Raw genomic sequence first — 18,480 nt, 5'->3', positions numbered from 1 at the left:
AATGTAAATATTGCACCCAAAGGCTAACTGTTAAATGGGAGCTCCTGCTGATTCCCAAGACTCAATTAGGTTTCGCTTTAAATGAAGTAAAAATACATCAAAGATGTCAACACGTACTAAGGATACTGAATAAATGTTAGTCCACAAATGCATTAGTGGATTACATGGTTCTAAAAGGGATAGAGAAAAGAGAACCATATGCCTTCTATGTAAAGCCAGTAGGCTTTGGGTGACATGGTGTGAGTCCATTGACATATAGGGAAAGCACTGGGAGCCAGAATTTTGAATGTGCTGGATGAAAGTACATGTCTTGGACAGTGACAACAAGAGGTATCTAAGTCCCAACAAGAATGCCTAACAGGGAGATCTCTGTTCCTTTAGAGGGAGGCCAAATGGGAACCAATGGAAACAGCTTATCATATTCAGGTGGTGGAAATGTATAACCCAGTCAAAGAATCAAGATAGCAAGAGGCAGCCTGGAAAAGGAGACTCGAGATATAAGTTAAGGCCATGGAATGTCTAGGAGAAAGATGCTCACCATTCCATCATTTGTTCATTTAACAGATGTTTTTCAGCACCTACTGTGTGCCAAGCATCATAGTGTGCACATACATACACAAATAAATTGCTCCTTTCCTGAAGTTTACATTCTTGTTGGGGGAAGGAGATAATAGTCAACTAAGTCAGTTACATGATGCATTGGGTCATAATAATTGCTACTGAGAAAAATCGAGAGGGTTAAGTCTGGGGTGTTATAGGTTTAAATATCATGCTTCTGTGTTTAAGTGAAGAGGTGGCATCTGAGCAAGCTCCTAAAAACAATTTCAGTGGGTTACACTCATGCTAAGGAAACTGAGCAAGTGCACTTGTACTCAGTGGTATGTCAACTGTATTTAGCATGTGTCAGAAATTTCTGTCTTGCTGTTTTAAAATTTAATTGCAGCAGAAAATAAATAACGTGCGTGTGGGAGCTGGAAAATGAGAACAGGATGCCATTCTGCAGGTGGAGTGTTCTAGAAAGGATAGACCTAAAAGACGTGGTAAAGAAATCCCTTCCTCCTTAACTGCTGGGAGGAAGCTGTGCTAAATGAAATCCAGGGCCACAGGTGTGTGGTAGCCTTTGCTGCCATGTGACCTCAGTCTATGAAAGTTATTTCTGACATCATCAGTCGACAGTAGAATAATAGGTTTTATTTTGACAGCAGAAGATTATTCTATGCTCAGATTTTAGTAAATATTCTTCAAGGCTTTTATGTCTGGGAAGCTTAAACCTAATTCTTTACATGGTAGCACTAATGTTTTATGCTTGTCTATTGCAGCTTTGTAGGGAGCCAACCTCAGAGAGACAGACGGGATGGCTAGCTCAGCCCGGGAGCATCTGCTTTTTGTGCGGCGTCGAAATCCCCAGATGCGGTACACACTGAGCCCAGAGAACCTGCAGAGCCTTGCTGCGCAGAGCTCCATGCCGGAGAACATGACCCTACAACGAGCCAATAGCGACACGGACCTGGTGACTTCCGAGAGCCGCTCCAGCTTGACTGCCAGCATGTACGAGTACACACTGGGGCAAGCCCAGAACCTCATTATCTTCTGGGACATTAAAGAGGAGGTGGACCCCAGCGATTGGATTGGACTTTATCATATAGGTGAGTACAAGGAAATGGACATGTGTGTGGTTCTGAGCATGGGTTTTTTTTCCTCGGTCATTATACCATTCTGTATTTTCTCCTGGAAGAAAATTCACACACACAAATAGACACAGCACATTCTGGGAACATTCCTTCTTCAGGAGGAGAGTCAATAGTACTTTTGCTTATGTAAATTTTGTGGTTACATTTCTACCAAATTAAATGCCAGAACCTGCAGATGTTATAGAATTTTCCTTTTAAAACTTCCCATTGCCCTTGATCAGTAAGTAGTCCTAGTAAAGAGGTGATTATTAATATTTATTAACACTTTTAAACTGACAGATGCCTACATTTAGATAACTGATATGAAAAATGTCTTGCATTTTCTAAAGGTTGGATTTCATTAAGAACAATCTGTGGTCTAAGGTGTCTATGTATTTCAAAATTCCTTGAATGTATCTCAGATCAATTAGGTGAAAAAAGTATCCTGATGAATGACTGAGAAATAAATAGCTGCTGTTTGTTTTAATAATAGCAGTCACAGCTCTGTGTAGCTAATTTGTACCTGTTATTCATAGATGAATGACTGATGAATGAAGCATCCCAGTAAGCAAAAAGTCTGCTTTGTTTGGAAGCAAAAATCAAAACCTCCTAACTAACCAGAAAGAAAATCTAAATTCAACCCAATAATAAAATAAAATCTATATTCCTCAAAGTTGGAGAACTTGTTCTATGAATGAAGGAAATTCATTTCAAAGTTAACATCAGATCATTTATTAGAAAGAGATTGTTGCTTTTAGTGTAAATTATAAGCCAGTCATCTTTCCTTTATTTTCTTAAAAAAATTCTTTTTTAGCTGTAGATAGACACAATACCCTTATTTTAACTATTTTTATGTGGTGCTGAGGATCCAACCCAGTGCCTCACACATACTGGGTGAGCACTCCATCACTGAGCCACAACCCTGGCCCCTCCTTTTTCTTTTAATAAATATATTAGGGGGAAAAACTGTTTCTTACACATATCTAAGTTCTTCTCAGACAGGGACAATTTTGCCCCCTAGAGGACATTGGCAGTATCCAGAGACATTTTTGGTTGCCACAGCCGGGTGGGGGTATGCAAGACCCCAGGTGCTGCTAAACATCCTTTAATGTACAGGAGAGTCCCTTACAACAAAGATTTATCTGGCCTCAAATATCAGTAGAGCCACTGTTGAGAAACTCTGGTTTGATGAAAAATAACCTTGCTAAAAAGTTTTTAAAATGTTATATGCACCAAAATTTGTTTTTCTGAATTGAGAATTTTTATGTTGGTTAAAATAAAAAAAGGGTTTATATTTACTTATATAACTCTTAGTGATTAACCATGCTGAATAATATGAATTCTAAATGGTAAAAAAATTGATGAATTATCAGTTTTTTTCTCTTTTGACAATAAGAAAGGGGGAAAAAATCTTCACTGTTCAGTATTTTCCACAGTTGCATTTAACAATATATCCAAAGTGAGGAAGATACATGATTTAAAAATTATATTTGTATTATTATGGTCACAAAAAGTTTACAGTTCTTATGGGATTTTGAAGTAATTCCTTTAGTTTTGATGTCATTGTACTCTTTGGGCTTCATAAAACTTATTTTTTCACGTAGTTTTTTGTTTGCTTTTTAAAAATTTTTCCCATTTTATATTTTATGACATGAAAATTTTAATATAAGACTACAAATAGTGTTGTATTTTTAAAAATACATTATATATATTTCTTTGGGAAATAGTCAATTTTAACTTTTCTTTCATAATTTCTTGTCTGTGTTAATAACCTTATCTGTAAATGCTAGAATCAATTAAGATATTGGCTCACATTACTTCATATTTTTTCCTGTGTCTTCCTTTTAATTCCCCACCCAACTTGTTGTATTTTCCTGTCTGAATTAATCAGGGAGGAGCTAAGGCATCCAAAGTACAATTTGTCTTATCTCTAAGTAACCATGGCCACAAAATCTTAGAGTTCTTGTATTTTACTTCCCAGAGGAAGACATATAGGTCAGGGTTGTAAGTCTCAAATTAACCCAAAGATATAGACAAGAAAGCAGAATTAAGAAATAAATCTCTGGGTTGGGATGTAGCTCAGTGGCAAAGCATCTGCCTTGCATTCGCAAAGCCCTGGGTTCAACCCCCAGTTCCAAAAAAGGCAAAAAAAAAAAAAAAAAAAAAGGAAATCTCCAATTACTAACTCTTCCTCAGTTTATTTCAAGAGACTTCTGCATTTCACATAAATCATCACTATATGTGCCCCTATATGTAACATGTCCCTGCCCTTGGCTATATTCAAGATTTTCTCTTTATCTCCATTTTCAGTACTTTGAAGATATATTTAGGCATGGTTTTCTTTTTATTTACCTTGGTTGGATTTCTCTGAGCTTATTATAAATTAATGCTTTTGTTGAATTTTGGGAACATTTGGTCATTATTTCTTCAATTTTTTTCTATCCATTTTCACATTTCTGAGACTACAGTTATAACTATATTCCATCATTTTATGTTTTTCTACAAGGACCGATGAGGCTCTACTTCATTATCCTTCAATTAATTTTTGCTTTGATATTCAAATTTCATAATTTCTGATAATCTCTCTTTAAGTTTGTTTTTCCTTTTTCATCTTCATTCTGTTATCAGTCTCATGGGTTTTTAAATTTTAGTTAATTAGCTTTTCATTTGTAGAATTTACATTTTTTGTATAGTTTTTATTTCTTTTACATGCTAAATCATCCAGTTCATATTTTTGTTCAGTTCTTTGAATTCAATTGGATATAGCTGCTTTAAAGTCTCTGTTTTCTAAATTTCAAAATCTGGGCCATCTCAGGGTCAGATTCTGTTGATATTTCCCCCATTTTTGTCTTTGTTTGCACTTCTGTCTCTAATTTTACACTGGACAGCTATCTTTAATTTTTCACTGTGTTGTAAAAATTCTGAGTCCTGTGGAATAATATTATTAGTAGGCAGATTTATTTCCTTGTGCTTGAGTAGGTGTGTGTTTACACCTTGTTGGGATGCATCTGTGGAAAGTCTAGTGTAGTTTCCCAGCATTTCCAGCTTGGTGGAAGGCAGCCTCCAAATTTGTTGTACCCTATGGATTTTGTTAGGTCTTGATTTGGGGCTTTGTTAAGACAGGTTTAGAATAAGCCTTACCAAGACTTTCTACAAAGCCTCAGTAGTTTCTTTTTGAGTGTGTGCAGTCCACACCATAGCCAAAGATCTATAGGGGATCCCCATGTAGACTTTTTGAAATTTACCTCTTCATAACTCTTTCCTTTCTAGTATTGAGGCCTGGAGATTCTAGTCTCTTTAGTTGACTCAAACTCTGATCTCTGCCTCCACACTTTGAAGAATTGCCATGGACTCTAGCTACCTGAAATGCACTCAGGAAATTGTCTGCTGGCTGAGATATGGGTGATCAGGAAGTCACCTCATCCGTTTCTCTTTTCTTGTGGATTGCAGTCTTACGCCACCAGATATCCAGTTCCTGGTATTTGGGGGATTACATTGGGAAGGCTGATTTGTTGCTGATCACTTCCTTATGACTTGAAGCAAAAGTTCTTTCCATAGTTTTGATTTAAATGAAAAGAGTTAAGAGATCCCACTTCATTCTCCTATCTAGCTATTTCTGGAGAACTCTGATTGTTTGAGTTCTCTATGTTTGTCAGTTCTTCTCACCATATTTTCTTAAATACTTAAATCCCTAGCCAGGAGAGTGAGGAGCTGGCATCCCAGATGTCTCAAGGGTCTAGGACTGACACAGAGACCAGCATTTGCAGATAAAAGTAGTATGTTGGTAGTCTCAGGTGCATGATGTTCTTGAGTAAGCCATTGGTCTTAACAGATCTTTTACAATGAATGGCTTTTAAAGGTGCAGGTCCTTGTATAACTTTAAATATAACTTGTTTCTGTAATTATAGGGTCAGAGTAGTGTATAAAAGAAAGACTTATTAATCTGGGTCCTCAACTGAGTGAATGCATATCTGCCCTTAATAGAGATATCCATGTTCTTCCTGGAGCTAGAATGGATGGATGGGCTCTTTTAACAACTGGATTGGAGAGATAGCCTTATTTCAATTGGAACTTCATCATCCCTTGTGGAGAGGAATGTGGCAGAACTGTGGTCTCTAACTGACAGCCATTTCCTGTTCTTATCTCCCTGCAATCAGAACTTTGATTTCAGGGTAGCCCCCACCCCCAGGCTCAGAAAAGGTCTAAATCTGAATGGTAATCCAGCTAGGAGTGGACATGTGACGTAGTCCTGAGTCCAGTGAGATATAAGGGGAAGGCACTGGCCCAACTTCTCTTCCCAATGGAAATCCCGAGCTTTGTGAAGGGTTTTTTAAAGTTCTGCTTCTCTTGTACTTGGGACTGTAATGAAAATATATGCTGTCCTGTGTTGCTGCATCCATCTAGCAACAACAAGGTATCAGTATGGAGGATATAAAGCTGAGGATGGTATGTTAATCAGCTTTTCATTGCTGTGACCAAAATACTTGACAAGGACAACTTAGAGGAGGAAAAGTTTATTTTGGCTTATGGTTTCAGAGGTTTAGTCCATGGTGGGCTGACTCCATTGCTCTGGGTCTAAGGTAAGGCAGAACATCATGTCAGAAGGGCATGGCAGAGGAGTGCTACTCTGATCATATCAGTTTGGAAACAGTGAGAGAAGGGGCCTTAGAGAAGATGAACCCTTCCAGGGCACGTCCCCAATGACCACCTCCTCTAGCCATGCTCACTTGCTTAGAGTTACTACCCAGTTAGTCCATTCAAACTGGAGTGGTCTGATTAGGTTATTACCCAGTTAGTCCATTCAAACTGAGATGGTCTGATTTGGCTACAGCTTTCATAATGTAATCATTTCATGTCCTACATTAACACAGGAGCTTTTGGGGAACACCTCACATCCAAACAATAACAGAGGGTAGAGCAGCAAGATAGAGCTTAGACTGGAACTCTGATGTTCATGTTATATATGTAAGAAATATTCCTCTCATTGTTTCAGTCACTGTTAGGAAGACTTTATGTACCATTATTTATTCCCAACTGAGTCTCTAGCACAGCCAGACAAAGGAAAGGATGACAACTGCTTCTAAAGGCAGAATGTGTGGGCTGCCGCTTCTGTAGTTCCTCGTTCATGGAGAGCGCTTGGGGCTGTCTTAATACAGGTCAAACCCACTAGATTGTTTTGTTAAAAGAAGTAGTGGGGGAAAAAAAAAAGGAAAACAATAACCCCAAGCCATGTGGAAATTTTCAGAGGTTTAACAGGACCAACAATGTGATGGGAAGGCTCTTTGAGTGAGTGACTCATAACTTAAAAAATATTCAAAACATTTGTTTGGGTGCTATTAGATAGAATCTAGTGAGGTGGCACATTTGGAGAGGGGGTGAAAGAAAAGAAGAGACCCAAGGTGAGGATGGAAAAAGATTTTGGGGGTCCAGATTCAATCATACGATTTAGGGTTTATATGGCTAAATAGGTATATGCGTGATAAATCCCCCCTTTTTTTTCTTTTTGTGAAATGGGGTCTCACTGTGTTGCTCAGGTTGTCCTTGAACTCCTGTGCTCCAGCGATCCTCCCACCTCAGCCTCCTGAACAGTACCAACAAGCCTCACTCCATAACAGATTCTTTCTAGAGCTCTGTGACATACACGTGCTGAGAATCTAGGTTTCATAACAATAGCATGTATGTCAGAAATAGCTTCAGATTTCTGTACCTCTTGGTAGGAAGCAGCCTCTCCCCTTGAGTTGTGTCCTGAGAAGCTAGACTGTCTCCTAGCAACTTCTGGGTTTATTTATGGAACAGAGATATGGTCTCTATAGAAATAAGTCCCAAAGGAAAAGCAATTTAGTGGGACACTGAGCTGGTGAGGCATGGCTCATTGGCACAGTGTGCATTTTGATTGTTTCTCTTGGCTTACGTTCTCTTCTAAAGTGTGACTTTTGTTTTTGTTGGTCTAATTGTTAATAATGTTTTGCATTGTATAACTCAATCCAGATGACCTTCAGCCCTACAAATCTAGAGGGCAAACATATCCACCTGAATCAGAACAATAAGCATTTTAGTCATTAAGTAAGTATTTATAATATGGAAATACAAAGAAAAAACAGTGAAAATATGAAAGTACCATTTGCCGAAACTTTGAGTGTGAACGCAGCTCTCAAAACATATGCTGATTATGTTCTCCCTCTGGTAAGATACAAGTCCCGAGATTTCTAGAGATGATCATGTTGTAGGTGTTTTTCAGAAATCACTAGGTTTATAATTTATTGCTGGTCTCTGAAATTAGAATTGACCCTTTACAAATTTAACAGAGCTACTCATTACCTCCTCCTACACTCACTAAATAAAAAGACCTAAATACATACCTCATGCAAAACATGCAGCGTACCTAACACAAATAGTTTTTCATGAAAAATCAAATGGAACAGTTTAAAGAGGAAACAGAACATATTCAATTCATTTCAGGTTCACTAGCTGGTTCCCCTTAACCTTTGGTTGTGTGCTCATTTTATCTGTCTATTCAAAAAGAAAAATAATCACTTCAAAAGGCTTAATTTGCCACTCTTCATTTGCAGGCAACTTCAGGTACCCAACAGAACTAGGAAAATGGGTATTATAAACATTCCAGAGTATCTATGTGTTGTAGTGCTATCCATAGTGCTGGTCTGAAGATTGTTATTGATCTGAATTAGAAAAGATGCTTTCTCCCATTTGTAAATCAATGTACCACTTCCTTCATTGACAAACTTGCTGTGGGGGGAAAAATCTGATCTACGTAATGAAGTGATTGATATTGGTATTTCATATTCTGGCTCAAGCTTCTTATATTGTTATGAACCAAAAACAAGTCATTACCAGCATTTGTCTGGACTGCACTTAATGTATATCTCTTTGTGACTGTGCATTGATTATATCTTCAGAGATGAATGGTACATGGCTCTATTTTGAATGTTGGCCTTTTAAAATACCATGGCTAATATATTAGGACACTCTTCATATTTCTTTGCATTTGGATGGCAAAATGAAAAAGATTATATATTTTATAGCTTTAAGACCCTAAAGTGTAAGCTGATATTCTATAAATAAAAATGTTCAGAGTGGTGAGATTCTAAAGTTTCTTGTGGGCAATTAAGACTGAAATTTAGGTGTTCTGTGTCCCAAGTTTCATTTTTTCCCGGTGCTTGTAAATATAGTACAGTGTTTCTCAACACTTAGTTATTTGCTTACAACCTTCTTGAGTTTTGCAAATTTGGATTATCAGTTGCATTGATAATATTTTTTTAAATTATCTGATCAACAAAGTACCTGTATATGGCCAGGTGAAGTGGTGCATGCCTATAATCCCAGCAATTTAGAAGCCTGAGGCAGGAGGATCAGTTCGAGGCCAGTGTTAGCAACTTAGTGGTAAAGCAGCCCAGGGTTCAATCCCCAGTATACTATTGATACTATTACTAGTGTCAATTCCCAGTATCAAAAAGAGAATAGAAAAGAGTAGAATGAATCAGACATAACTTTCCTATGTTCATATGTGAATACATAAGCAGTGAAAGTTTATGTCACGTACAACCACAAGAATGGGATCCTAATTAGAATAAGTTGTACTCCATGTATGCATAATATGTCAAAATACACTCCACTGTCATGTATATACACTGTCATGTATATTGAACAAATAAAAAATTATTTTTATTTGTTCTTTTATGACAATAAAATAATTAAAATTAATAATTTTAAAAGCACCTGTATATAGACACTTCTTTTTTTTAAGAGAGAGAGAGAGAGAGAGAGAGAGAGAGAGAGAGAGAGAGAGAGAGAATTTTAATATTTATTTTTTTTGTTATCGGCGGACACAACATCTTTGTTTGTATGTGGTGCTGAGGATCAACCCGGGCCGCACACATGCCAGGCGAGCGCGCTACCACTTGAGCCACATCCCCAGCCCAATATAGACACTTCTTAAAAGGAAACATATAAGCAGCCAACATGTATATGAATAAGTGCTTAACATCACTAATTATTAGGAAGTACAAATCAAAATGATAGTGAGGTATTATCTCACACTTGTTAGGATGGCTTTTATCAAAAAAGATAAAAAATGATAATGAGGTCAGGGACCAATGGGAACACTGTTTTGATTGGAATGTAAATTAATACAGTCATTATGGAAAACAGTATGTAGAGTCCTCAACAAATTAAAAATATAGCTAACATATGATCTAGAAATTCTACTTCTGGGCATATACCCACAGGAAGTGAAATCCATATGTTGAAAAAATGTATGCATTTCCATGTTCATTGCAGCATTATTCACAATTGCAAAGAAATGGAAACAACCTAAGTGCCCATCAACTGATGGATAAAGAAAATAAGATATGTATACATAATGGAATACTGTTGAGCCATAAAAAGGCATCAAAGTTTGTCATCCATAGCAACATCAATGAACTGGAGGGCATTATATTAAATGATATGAACCATTTTTACATACCCTGACCTTGTTCTAAGCAGGCGTGTTAGGGAAAGGTTTGCTACATTATGTATTTTTCTTTCTGATGTGCAATGGCTGTGAAGAAATGACTTTTGTCAATGAACTGCACAGAACCATCAGAAGCAGCATACTTGGAGAAGATGTGGAGTTGTCAGTGGTTTATAGCACCAGCTCTACAATCAGATAGATTTGTAAACTCAGTGAGTGAAGGCTAAATGACTTTGAGCAAATTATGTAACCTTTTAATTCCTCATATTCTTCTCCAATTAAAAAAATGACTAGAAAAAGGAGTAATATCATGTAGATTATATGAGACACTGTGTCTAAAACTCTCAGAAAGGTGCCTAGATTCATTCTAAGCTCCTGTTGATTGTAAACTATCATTATTTTGGCTACTATTACTGTTTGTAATATAAAAGCATTTTACTCGTGTCTGAAGCTGCAGTACAGACTTACCCGCTGAATGAATCCACAAGAGGGGATTTTCAGATTAAAGTAACACACTGGACCATTTCTGCTTACAGAAAACAAAATCTGCTTTTTTGAAATAGAGCTCTGGAAATTATATAAGCACTTAAAATATGAATGCTAAACAATAAGGTATATTGATTTCAGTATTATATAGGCTTTAAATCAACATGCTTTCCAGGGTGATGGGAAAGCTTCTATTAATCTGAAATTCAATTAAATGGAACACAGAATTAATCTGCTAGGTATTCATTTCCAGAATAACTATCAAATGCAGTTTAATGCCCATTTTTAATCTCTTTTGAAACTTTCACATGAATATTTGTGGAGAAAAATTGTTTCATTTCATAACTTTAAATTCATAATATGCTCTTAGAAAATAAGAGCTTTGAATATGAGATTACTTTTTGGAAGAACTTAACTCTAAATTTCTTTGCTACCTTGTTGTATTAGTCAAGATATATAAGATTATATTACTCTAATAATCTAACCCTGCATCCTCAGTTACTCAATATAAAAGATTATTTATTGGTGTTGCTATATGCTTAATGTGGTTTGGCAGGGACCTTGAATCCTGTTGTCACTTGGGAATGCAGGCTTACCACCTTCTTTATTTTTGTCATATTGGCTTATAAAACCTTAACCATCTTGTCATTATGCTACCTGGAACACATGGTCTCCTTTAGCAGGTGTCAGGAGAAGAGAGAGCTGGAGACTCCTATACCAACTCGTAGATGCCTTGGCACTTAGGTGATATGTTTTGGTTCTGCTCAGAGTCCACCATTCAGCATTGTTATCATGTTCTGCCTAACTGCAAGGAGACAGGGAAATGTGGAGGAGTCCTTGGTTATTCAGCCAAGTACTCAGTATTTCTACCATATATATACCTTGCTAACGATGTATTTGATCCTTTGGTCAGTTTCAAAGTCTAAGACATCCTTGCATGGTCACTGCAAGGAGAGATGATCCTGGGGTTGGAAAATTTCCATACTTTGGTACATACTTTGCAAAGGTGTTCAGAGATTGAGTGGACATGCCTAGGCCAGTACCAAGGACAGTACCAGAGTAGAGAATAGTAGTTAGGGGAATCTGAATTCACAGCATCATATTGGTGTCATGAATCTTCTTTTTAATATACTTGTTGAATATTTGGTTCAAAAAAGTACCCTGTGTTCAGAATGATTATGAGAGACTTCCATAGACATCTGATAGGTTTTTAAAAATGGCATAGGTCAATGTTCTCGCATCCAAAGAAGCTTTAATCTATTTTTTTCCTTTAACACATCGAATGCAAGCCTTATTGAAACAAGCATTCTTCTATTAAGATAATTTTTACTTTCTACCCAGTTATTTTAGAAACATTACCTGAGTTTTTTTCTCCCATGCTGATTTGTACCATTTCTCCAGAAAGAAGGCTTTTATAGTCATAATTAGTAAATGTTAAATAATATTTGTAAATATTTTATGATAGAGTTAAAATAGCATTGGCATGAGGTTTAGAAATTCTTTGTTCTGATAAGATTCATTACTAATCCACAAAATAATTGTTTACCAGACATACTAATTTTATAGTGTGTTATAATTAGCTTCTCATATTTTCCTAAGGACCAAATAGTAGACATACCAATAAAGAGGTATATTTATAATGCTATTTTTTTGTCCTTGTATCTTTTTTAAAGTCTATTTTATCTGATGTTATCAATTTCTATGTCCATTTTCTTCAGTTAGTTTTTGCTTGGTGTATCTTTTCCCACTGATTTACTTTCAGTCATTCTTTGACATGCTTCAGATTTATCTACTGTAAATCAGCTAAAGCTTATGATCTTTAATCCAAAGTGAGTGAGCATCTTTTTTTGGTACACTTAATGTTTTAAAATTTTTTGTTATTTTTTTACATACTTGGGCTTATTTCTATATCTTATTTATTTTCTGTGTATCATGCTTTATCATAGTTATTTTTCCCTATTTTTATGCCTTCCATTGAAATGATGGGTTTTCTTTACTCCCTGTCACCACATTCTTCCTCTGTTTTCTTGGAAGTTAAGCATTCTATATAATTCCATTAGTGGTCATTCTTTAAACTTTGGGCATGAGTAATTGAGTTAACAAAGGCTATCATTAATCATTTTCTCTAAATGCCTCAAACTGTTCAAGAATCTTTTCATTCCAATAATTTTTCTCCCCGTATTCTTTGTTATTATTGACAACATCTAATTCCATCCTGTTTTAAATATCTTCTTCCATATTGGTTATTACTGTTGTGTTTTTTCATAGATAAGGATTGTCCTAGTTATATACTCTGGGTGACAAACCTCCATGAAACAATGACTTAAGAAGTAAAGTAAATAAAAAATTTCAAGATTAAAAAAACCCTCAAAACAAAAGTCAACTTACCTGAATCAGCATCAGTAACATACAATGAGTTGGGTTTTCTTACAAAACAGTACACACACCAGAAGTTGCAAGACATGAATTGGCGTGAACATACTTTATATACAAAGATATGAAAAACTGTGCTCTATATGTATAATAAAAATTGTAATGCATCCGCTGTCATGTATTTAAAAAAAATAAAATCAATTAAAAAATAAAATAAAATAAATGGAAGCACGTAGGAAGAGTCTAAAATTTAACTCCAAATCCTTGTTGATTTACTGAACTAAAGAATATCTTTTTTTTTCTCTAGTTAAGGTGGGTTATGAGAAAAGGTATGTAATAGGTCCAGAATCGTCTCTTCATTTTGTACCACCTATTTTTATTATTGTTTTTAAAGTCAAGACTTTAAACCTACTTTATGTTAGCAATCCTTCAGTTATAGTAGAACTGTGATAACTATCCAAGACATTATATTTATTTCCGTCCATTGTTTCCACAATCTGGCTGACCTTATTGTTGAATTGTTGAATAAATATGGTCTCACTTCACAATAGTGTACCCTTCTCATGGACTTCAGAGGGACTATAGAGAGCAGCTCAGAGTTTTCAGTCTTTTTTTTAAGTTGTGGCGATCAGAGTGTTTAACTCAGATGTAATAGTGACCTTAAGGGATTCTTCAAGACTTTGTAATTATATCTTTTGTGTTTATTTAAATTGTGAATTATAAAACTCCCAATGTTTGCTCATTGAGAGAGCCTGATTTTTCTCTTGCTACATCAAAATTTATAAAACAACAAATACTATAAGTGGTCACCTTTTCTCATTCTCTATGTTGTTCTGTCACCAGAACAACATAAATGCCTTGAACTGAGTGTACAAAGAGCTTGAACTGGGTAGAACCCACTGGATCCACCAACCTCTCAGCACTGAGTGGCTAAGAGACTGGTTTGGTCGTAGCAGAGTGCACACCTGGATTCAACTAGAGGCTCTGCCACATTCTGGGCCTCATTTCTTCATGTACAAAATGAGAATAATACCAGCTTCTTAAAATTGCAAGGAAGATAAGACAAGATGACATCTATAATTGTGTGTTCACGGCAACTGCTACAGAGGAGGTAGCCACCACCCACACCCCAGAAAATATTTGTTGAGATCCACTGGGCAGTAGGATAGAAACATGAATTAGCCCGGTTTAATAGGGTGAGACACAGGCAGGAATGAACTGTGGTAATCACAACGCAGTGTGTGCAGAACAATATTGAAAACCACAGGAGCGTAGAGAAGGAGCGTTTAATGCCTGAGATGAGTTCAGAGATGGGAAGGGTAGAGAATGGACTTCTTCACTGAGAAGATGATATTTGGATTTAGCATGAAATATGGAGTGTGTGTGTGTGTGTGTATGTATGTGTGTGTGTGTTTTCACGTAAAAACAGTTTATTCTAGGAGGTGGGAATTTCATCTGCGTATGCTAGTTCTGTCTCCTAATGGAGCTGCATAAAACTTTTCCTGAGGACCATACTTCCTGTCCTGCCCACTTCTTCATGGCCAATGTCTGTTTTTTGATAGGATATCTTTAGGTTCTGTATGTTCTTTTAGATAGGACTCAGAAGTCACTTGTGATGCACTCCCTAACCCTCCCAACAATCTGTGAATTTTCTTGCTCCCCAGGAATTCTTTCCTCTTGGCTTCAGTGCTGATCGTGCTGTGTTGTGATTTGTCTTTTTCTGTGTTGGTTTCTTCCATTGAGCTCTTAACTATGTCCTGTCTACATGCTGAGCACCTTCCCCTGCTCTCTGGGCTGTGTTATCCATGCAGACTAATTGATTTTGCTAAAGAGTGGGTTTTAGGCTAAGGAAATTATGATGTAAAAATACTTTTGATTGAAGTGTCATTCCAAAATTTATTCCCTATTATGTAGATTTTCTGCTATCTTTTTTTTTTTTTTGCACAGGATAGATATTTTTGATATTTATTTATTTATTTATTCATTTGTTCAACTATTTTAGGAGTTTCCTATATACCAGGTATCTGAAAAAATTTTTGAAATATTCTCTATATTTAAGATCATAGCAATGGACTGTCATTCTAGTTTTATCACATAACTAATTGTTATGTGATATACTGGCCTTTTACCTCCTGTTTCCATACATTTGGAATCTGTCTTTAATATTGAAAACAGTGGGTATTTATTTATTTATTTATTTAAAAATATTTTTAGTTGTAGATGGACACAATACCTTTATTGTATTTATTTATTTTTAAGTGGTGCTGAGGAACCCAGTGCCTCACACGTGTGAGACAAGCATTCTACCACTGAGCCATAATCCTGGAACAACAGTGGATATTTAAATAGTAATAAGTTTTTCTTGAACTTAGTGTGAATACTGCCTTATAGTCTATTTTTTTTTGGTTCTTTATCATTCTCTTTTAAGCATTTTTTGATGTTTTTCTGAAAGTTGTGTCTTGTTTGGCATGAAGAATATTTGTGGTGTTTTGACTGTTCTGAAGTATATACCTGAATTACACAATACAGCTATTATACTTCTAGTACAAGCAAGTGCTATTATGAAATTACTGATGGATCAAGAAATGATCATCCTTTCACTCTGCAAAAATAACTACTTCTTTTTTGGGGATTGTAATTATGGCACTGAGCTACAATATTAGAAGCAAATATATTATGGAATGACTCATCCGGGGGGGGAAAAAACCTTCCAAATTTCCAACTGGGAATTTACATTGACTAGTGGAATTCTAAATATTTATTATATGTCTTTGCAAGGCACTCAAATATATTTCTTTCTATTTAAGTGTAAGTCTGTGGCATAGTTTTGATATGATAAAACATTCCATGTGAAAAGGAAAGCCTTAAGAATCCAGTGAACATCTGGAGAAGGTTAAATTGTCAGTTTGGGGATCTGTGACAACCTTTTCTTCTCTCTGCACTTTACTGCCCAAACCTGTCACTTCTGAGACATTTCAAGGAGGTAAACAAGGTGAATGGTGCTGTGCACATGACCTACTGCAACTGCTGATTTGAGCAAGGTTACAGGTCAGTGTATGAATTTTTTTGGTTCATCATGTGATTCATTTGCCTGAATAGGGTGTTATAAAACTAATAACATTGGCTCAGTGGTTGAGCACTTGCCTCACATGCATGAGACACTGAGTTCCATCCACATAAAAATAAATAAATAAAACAAAGGTAAAAAAAAAACCTAACAACATTTCTTATTAAAAAAATAGTATTATTACTTTTAAGATGCTTTCTGACTGCATCAGTACTCAAGCTGTAATATTATCTTAGTATTTATTATGTGATGGCATTTTTTGGAATCTTCAGACTTCAGGATTTGTCATTCTAAATAAGTTTCATTCAACAGCTGGACATGGTGGTGCATACCTATGATCCCGGAGATTCAGGAGGCTGAGGCAGGAGGAAGAGCACAAATTTGAGGCCAGGCTCAGCAATTTAACAAGACCCTGTCTAAATAAGAGAGGTGGAGATGGGAGGGAGGGAGAGAGAGGAAAAAAGAAAGAAATCACACTATTAATACAAAGTATATAAGTATAAAATAACAAGACTATAGAAGTTTCATTCAAATGCAAATAAGCTGTATTATTTAAGAAATTTGAATGCTGATAGTTCTTTGTTATCATTTGGAATCATTAAAATTCTGTATAGTACTCATCTGTTGAAGTTTACTTTAAAACTTAATAGTTACAGAGATTTTAGGTTAAGAAAAAAAATTAGCAGTTGTTTACTAGTCTTATTTTGCAAATGAGAAGCTGAGGGCCTAGATGGGTTAAGTAATAAGGCAAGCATTATTGTTCACTAAAATAGTGGCAAAATATGCTGACCTGTAACTAGCAATTTCCTTCACAATGAAATTGCTCCTAGGGGCTGGGGATGTGGCTCAAGTGGTAGCATGCTCACTGTTGTGTCCGCCGAAAGCTAAAAAGTAAATATTAAAAAATATTCTCTCTCTCTCTCAATCCCCCCCCCTCTCTCTCTTAAAAAAAAAAAAAAGAAAGAAATTGCTCCTTAAAGGGAGATAGTTTGCTCAAGTCACTTCTTGGAGGTGATTTTTTTGTCAAAGCAAAACTTTGCCTTGAACACCCCTTGGGAAGACAGCAAGACTTACACCAAACCCAGCAGTCAGACTTTCTTCCCACATTGCAACAGACGCTGCCTGCCTTAGCTGGAGTGCCAGAGAAGAAGTTGGGTTGGGTTCAGGATCTGTTTTTTATAAAAAGTAACAACAACAAGAGAACCTAAACCCTATCTTTAAAAAGCTAAACCGAAACTAGTGGGGTGCTTGGGAGAACTGCATATTTCATGTTCCCTCTCAGAGTGTGCACTCCAGATTTGGAATGGTTCCCATGCAGCCTAGGTTCTTCTTTCCCAATCTCTCTTCTCATTTCCTGTGAGTTTGCATGGTTACGCTGAAATATGTTAAATGGGCATTTGCTGGGCTTCCCCTGACCATCATTTCATATTGAAGATTTCAGTAGAGCAAGAGGATTCAGATATTTTAATTGATACTCATAGAGAATTAATTTATAAATATTTAAAATTAGTTTTTAGAGCACCATCTAAAATCCCCCCCCCAATACTTATTGTCAGTGAAAGAGGGTTATTTTTTTAAATTGCTATTTTTTTCAGGTACCTTTTGTTACCAAATACACAGAAATACTTTGTTTTCTCTCTCTCTCTCTTTGTTTCTTTGCTCTGCATTTCTTTTTCTTTATTATTTTTATTAGTTCTAATCAGTCATAAATGACAGTAGAAAGCTCTTCAATTCATCGTACACAAATGGAGCAGAAATTTTTGCTTCTTTGGTTGTGCATGAAGTCGAGTCACACCATTTGTGCAACCATACATGTACTTAGGGTGATGATGTCCATCTCATTCCACCATCTTTCCTACCCGCTTGCCCCCATCCCCGCTCCACCCCATCCAAAGTTCCTCCATTCATCCATTGCCCCCCCCCATTATGGATTAGCATCTGCTTATCAGAGAAAACATTTGGCCCCTGGTTTTTTGGGATTGGCTTATTTCACTTAGCATGACATTCTCCAACTTCGTCTATTTACCTGTAAAAGCCAAAATTTTATTGTTTTTTAATGCTGATTGATATTCCATTGTATATATATATATATACCACAGTTTCTTTATCCATTCATCTATTGAAGGGCATCTAGGTTGGCTCTACATTTTAGCAATTGTGAATTGTGCTGCTATAAACATTGAAGTGGCTGCATCACTGTAGTATGCTGTTTTTAAGTCCTCTGGGTGTAGACAGAGGAGTGGGATAACTGGGTCAAATGGTGGTTCCATTCCCAATTTTTCAAGGAATCTCCATACAGCTTTGAATATTGGTTGCATCAATTTGCAGTCCCACCAGCAATGTACTGTTTCCCACCAATCCTTGCCGACACTTCTCACTGCTTGTATTCTTGATAATTGTCATTCTGACTGTGG

General features: G+C 36.3%; 1 protein-coding gene across 1 annotated transcript in view; it reads left to right on the top strand.

Moving 5' to 3' along the window:
* Positions 1 to 1,354: 1,354 nt before the first annotated feature.
* Positions 1,355 to 18,480, top strand: part of Hecw2 (HECT, C2 and WW domain containing E3 ubiquitin protein ligase 2) — a 212,444-nt gene continuing 195,318 nt past the window's right edge. Inside the window, exon 1 of the mRNA XM_026408846.2 lies at positions 1,355 to 1,646. Coding sequence (XP_026264631.2) covers positions 1,355 to 1,646 — 292 coding nt within the window. The remainder of the gene's footprint in view (positions 1,647 to 18,480) is intronic.

The sequence above is a fragment of the Urocitellus parryii genome, chromosome 1 (assembly GCF_045843805.1).
Source record: "Urocitellus parryii isolate mUroPar1 chromosome 1, mUroPar1.hap1, whole genome shotgun sequence".
Classification (NCBI taxonomy): domain Eukaryota; kingdom Metazoa; phylum Chordata; class Mammalia; order Rodentia; family Sciuridae; genus Urocitellus; species Urocitellus parryii.
Note: the sequence above shows the minus strand (reverse complement) of the source record. Positions and strands in the feature narration are given on the sequence as shown.